This window comes from Neofelis nebulosa, chromosome 1, assembly GCF_028018385.1.
Source record: "Neofelis nebulosa isolate mNeoNeb1 chromosome 1, mNeoNeb1.pri, whole genome shotgun sequence".
NCBI lineage: Eukaryota > Metazoa > Chordata > Mammalia > Carnivora > Felidae > Neofelis > Neofelis nebulosa.
Window position 1 is genome coordinate 96,230,062 of NC_080782.1, and position 5,321 is coordinate 96,235,382.

Below are 5,321 nucleotides of genomic sequence, written 5' to 3' on the forward strand. Positions count from 1 at the left end.
CTCTCTCTCTGCTCCTCTCCTGTTCATGCTCTGTCTCTCTCTGTCTCAAAAATAAATAAACGTTAAAAAAAAAAATTTAAAAAAAAAAAAAAAAGAAGCTACAATTTAAGTATGTACAAGGGTTTGCAGGAACCCAGAATTTCCTAACTTTGTAAAATCATCCCGGAGAAGGCGACGTCTAAGGTCACTTTTGAAGGAGCAATGGCAGGGAAAAGGAGATATTCCAGATTGAAAAAAGGCAGAATTCACTTCACAAATTTCAGGAATAGGATTACTTTTAAGGAGAGCAGACCAAGTGAACTTGAGGGTGACATAATTCAGAGTGGAAAGAGACAAAAGCCAAACATACGGAGGAAAGAGTTGAACTATTGAGTGCCTATTGTATGTCAAATTATTTCTCCCTGTTTCATAATTTTAAACACAACAATCATGTCTATTTTACAGATGGCTTAATTGAAGCCCAAGGTAGTAATTCTCAAAGGGCTCGGAGCACTTTAGGCACCTATAAATATTTTAAGACTCTCGGGGAGGGCGGGGGGGTCTAACTCAAGGGCCAAGACTCCTAGCCATCAGGCCAAGCTGAGGCTAAGAGAGCTTTTAACCCCTCCACCTCTTGACGCATTTCTTCAGTCTAAAGGTACCCTTCCCTCCTCTCGCCCCGCCCCGTGTTTCACCGTGCCGGAAATTGAGCGTCTAAGTACTTCCGGGGTAACAAAGGTCGGCGCCGGCAAGATGGCGGCCCCCTTGGAGCTCAGTTGCTGGGGAGGTGGCTGGGGGCTCCCATCGGTGCACAGCGAGTCCCTGGTGGTGATGGTGAGGCCGCCTCGCGGACCAGGGCGCAGGAAAGATGGGCGGGGCCAGAGCGCGAGGCTGGCTGGGCCTGGTCTCCGCTGCTCGCCGCGGTTCCTTGCGGCGCTGCAGGGCTGAGACCGGCCGGGGCGCTTCTCGCTGCACCACATTGGGTTCCCTCCCGTGGAGTCAAAAGCCTGGCTTGTGACCCCGCCGAGGCCTTGGCGGGAGAGTCAAGGCTTCTCCGCTTGCCTGCGAGCCCACTCAGCCTTGCAAAGCTTTCTGGGCGGTGGAGCTTAAGACCAAAGCAGGGCGCGCACGCGCCCCGCTCTGCATCCCCCGGACCTTTGGGGGAACAAAGTCCCCGAAAGCTGGGTAGCTGGCGCGCGCACCCTCGGCTAGACCTCCGGAGAGGGATTCAGCCCCAGTGTCAGGAGTTTCTGCCTTAGGGCGACCGGGCTGTGAATTAAAGCTGCTTGCAGATTTGCACTACGTACTCAGTCTAAATGTTCTCTTACCAACTTTGTTTCAGGCTTACGCCAAATTTTCTGGTGCACCCTTGAAAGTCAATGTCATAGATAACACCTGGAGAGGTGCAAGAGGTACAGTGTAAACACAATTTTCTCCTCTCTTAAGAGACTCCCCCCCCCGCCCCCCAACCTCCATATCTGAATTTATTTTATTTTATTTTAATTTTTTTTTAACGTTTATTTATTTTTGAGACAGAGAGAGACAGAGCATGAATGGGGGAGGGTCAGAGAGAGGGAGACACAGAATCTGAAACAGGTTCCAGTCTCTGAGCTGTCAGCACAGAGCCCCATGCGGGGCTCGAACTCACGGACCATGAGATCATGACCTGAGCCGAAGTCCGACGCTTAACCGACCGAGCCACCCAGGCGCCCCCATATCTGAATTTAAAGCTTTGAAGCATATAGCCATGAAGTACCTTGGGGTTTTAGTTTCTTCTTACCATAACTTTGGCTGTGTGTTGCTTACGGTTTGGGCATTGTGAGTAATACTGTAAAGTACAAGTCAGATCAATGGAAATACGGCACTGTTCTCTACAACTGCTTTGTGAAATTGCAAAAAACTAAGATGAACTTACTCATTTTGCCCCCTCCGAATGTGCAATTGGTATGGTTTTTAGGGGACTGCAATGTCTTCAGAGCAAATAGAAATGTTTCCTTGTATGTAAACTGTTTTTGATTGTAGGAGATGTACCAATTTTGACAACTGAAGACAACATTGTTTCTCAGCCTGCGAAAATACTAAACTTTTTAAGAAAACAGGTGGGTGGTTCCTTTTGAAGAAGTAGATTGTTCCCTACATGTTACTTAAAAAAAATACATTGTAAGGTTTGGGGAATTTTTTTTAATTCTTTTTTACCAACTCAGTAGACAATTGGAGTTTGATATAAAAAGAGACTTGAGAATTACCGCTCTGAATCATGAGTTTTACTGTGATTTGAAAGTCCTGTAGTGAGGAACACTCAATTTATGTTTTCATGTACTTTTTTGGATTTTCTTGAAGTTTAGAAATAGGCAGGTTCAATGAAGCCATCTTTATGATTACACTTATTGATATGATTATCACTGGAGTGAAAGCTGCCACACACTTTCTGCTGCATATGGCATCTGAGTTCCCCTCAACTAGCACCTATTTTATTTTTATTTTTTTTTAATGTTTATTTATTTTTGAAGGAGAGAGAGACAGAGTGTGAGTGGGGGAGGGGCAGAGAGAGAGGGAGACACAGAATCCAAAGCAGGCACCAGGCTCTGAACTGTCAGCACAGAGCCCGATGTGGGACTCAAACCCACGAACTGTGAGATCATGACCTGAGCCGAAGTCGGACGCTCAACCAACTGAGCCACCCAGGCGCCCCCCTATTTATTTTTAAAAAGCGCTTCACTGGAGAGTTGCAGTTAAATGTCCCATGAAGTAAGGTATCTAAAATGTGTGAGCATCTAAAGATTTATATAATGCATACAAAATGTTTAAACATGTAAAGACTTTTATAAATACAAAAGTTGTAATTGGTTTTGCCAAAACTTTTCTTGAAAAAATAAATCCTATGTCAACAAAATTTAGAATTGTTCTAACTTGGAAGGTTTTCTTTCTTTTTTCATGGGGAAAAATGCAACCAATTAGAACTTCTTCCTTATTGTTAAAGGTAATAACTTCTATTTATTGTTGGTACAACATGCCATGCGCTAAACTAGGTTGTAAACAATCACAGAATATCAATTAATAAAAAACCGTAGCTGATATTTATTGACCTTACTGTGTGCGGAATGTTGTGCTAAGAACTGTATTTGCATTAAACAGCATTTGTCATTGAATTTGTATTTATCATTATGCCTTTCAATATCATATTTGCCATTTTTAAGGAAGAATAGGAATCTTAATTTATTTAACTTCACTGTTGTGGGATACCCTTGACTTCTGAAGTTTTTTGGTTTTATATTTTTTAATAGAAATATAATGCTGATTATGAACTCTCAGCAAAACAGGGGGCAGATACACTGGCTTACATTGCTCTCCTTGAAGAGAAGCTTCTTCCTGCAGTGGTGAGCATTGGTGAATATTACATCATTGTAGTGACCTACTAAAAGTATGCTTTAATCTATTTAGAAGGAACATAGTGAAAAAGGCTTAAAGGAGGAAATTTCATTTATGAATTAATTTTGATTCTTTCATGTTACTGTGAAACTGGGTTCTGTTAGACATTCAGCTAAGACATGAAACAACATGAAAGATACTGTCATTTTGGAAATAAAAATTATTTGTGGAAGACAGAGTTTGTTCCTCCATGTATAGAATTTAGCTAACTATCATTCACTCCTTCAACAAATATTTATTGAGCACATATGTGCCAGGCCTTGTTCTGGGTGCCTGGGATATAGCAATCAACAAATCCACATGTTTAAAATCTTGTTTCATCCTTGAGTCATTCTAATTGGGAAAGTTTTATGAAGCCACTTTGTACAAGGATATTTACCCAAAACTTTCACACTGTTTAAATGACCTTTCTTTTCATAAAAGAATATGCTTGTGTTTTTCGTTTGTTTTGTTTTGTAGCTTCACACATTCTGGGTTGAGAGTGACAATTACTTTGCTGTGACAAAGCCATGGTTTGCTTCACGAATTCCTTTTCCCTTGAGTTTGATCCTGCCTGGAAGGATGTCTAAGGGAGCACTGAATAGAATTCTCCTGACTAAAGGAGAGCCTCCCCTTTACCACCTCCGAGAAGTGGAAGCTCAGGTATGGTTGGGATTACTTTCAGAGCAAGGTCCCTCCAGGGGAGGGACAAGAGAGACAGCAGAGATGAACATCCTGGATGCCTGCTTAGAAGGACTTCTAGAGCATCTGTTCTACCTTTGAGTTGTAATTTCATCCTTACTAGATATACAGAGATGCCAAGGAGTGCCTAAATCTTCTGTCAAACAGATTGGGAACATCTCAGTTTTTCTTTGGAGATACGTGAGTGCATTCCCTTAAAAATCGTTTTCGTGTTTTGTATGCATATAGTCCATGAGTAGTTATTTAAAGCAAGTCCTCTTGCCACCCCTCCCACCCATGAGGTTTTGCTTTAAAAAAAAAAAAAAAAGATTTAATGAATTACTATAGTAATTTCTCTGTCCATGGTAATCAAACATTGACTAGACATGCTATATATATGAATTTAAAATATCTAAGACTATCCCCACCCTGTCTCATATCTTCATATAACACTTGTAAGTAAAGATGAATTTTTAATTTATGAGTTAATTTTCTTCTAAATAAAATAAATGGTTAGAGTATTAAATTTTTTTTTAAAAACCCTCATTACATCATTTTTATAAGCTTACATGTGTAGTAAACCTTCTAAAAGACTATATTGTATACTTCAGAATTGGTAAATGTATTAGAGAAAAAATATTTTTAACATGATCCCAAGTTAATATTTTCCTATGTGTTTTTTAAAAATCCTGAATTTATTTTTAGGCCATCTACCTTGGATGCCTACGTGTTTGGTTTTCTTGCACCTCTTTATAAAATACGCTTTCCTAAAGTTCAATTACAAGAACATTTGAAACAGCTCTCCAACCTGTGCCGCTTTTGTGATGACATCCTAAATAGTTATTTTAAGCTTAGTCTTGGAGGTAAGCTGGCTTCTCTTCAGCTAATCTGCGTTTGTGTAGATTATCTGCATATTCTCCTAAGGATGGATAAGCAAAATTCATGACTTATTAAAGAAGTTTGTGTATCGTCTTTAAGTGCTGACTTACAGCATTTGAAAAAATTTTATTTTTCCAACTTTATTCCCATGTGTTAGTTCTATTTTAAATAGAGGAATAGATATTTTCCTTTTGCCTATTCTTCTAGATTTTATACATTTCTTGCCTCTTGTTCTTCTTTAAATATTGCCCCTTTGAAGTGGATCATTTTCTTCTAAAAGTTAACTACAGGTATTTATTGAGTCCCTGCTGAAAGATAGCATCTATCCTAATGCAAATGGGCAATTATTTTAAATGTTGCTTCTAGCATTTTCC

General features: G+C 40.0%; 1 protein-coding gene across 4 annotated transcripts in view; it reads left to right on the forward strand.

Annotated features, from left to right (window-relative positions):
• Positions 1-716: 716 nt before the first annotated feature.
• The window catches only part of MTX3 (metaxin 3), a 16,020-nt gene continuing 11,415 nt past the window's right edge, over positions 717-5,321 (forward strand). For 2 of the 4 annotated variants that reach the window (XM_058728646.1, XM_058728664.1), the window contains exons 1-7: positions 717-813; positions 1,322-1,391; positions 2,002-2,078; positions 3,264-3,356; positions 3,868-4,050; positions 4,193-4,269; positions 4,774-4,931. In XM_058728646.1, the coding sequence (XP_058584629.1) occupies positions 733-813; positions 1,322-1,391; positions 2,002-2,078; positions 3,264-3,356; positions 3,868-4,050; positions 4,193-4,269; positions 4,774-4,931 (739 nt within the window). In that variant the 5' untranslated portion in view covers positions 717-732. Of the gene's footprint in view, positions 814-1,321; positions 1,392-2,001; positions 2,079-3,263; positions 3,357-3,867; positions 4,051-4,192; positions 4,270-4,773; positions 4,932-5,313 lie in introns of all 4 variants that reach the window. The other 2 variants (XR_009261252.1, XM_058728656.1) reach the window with 2 other exon arrangements.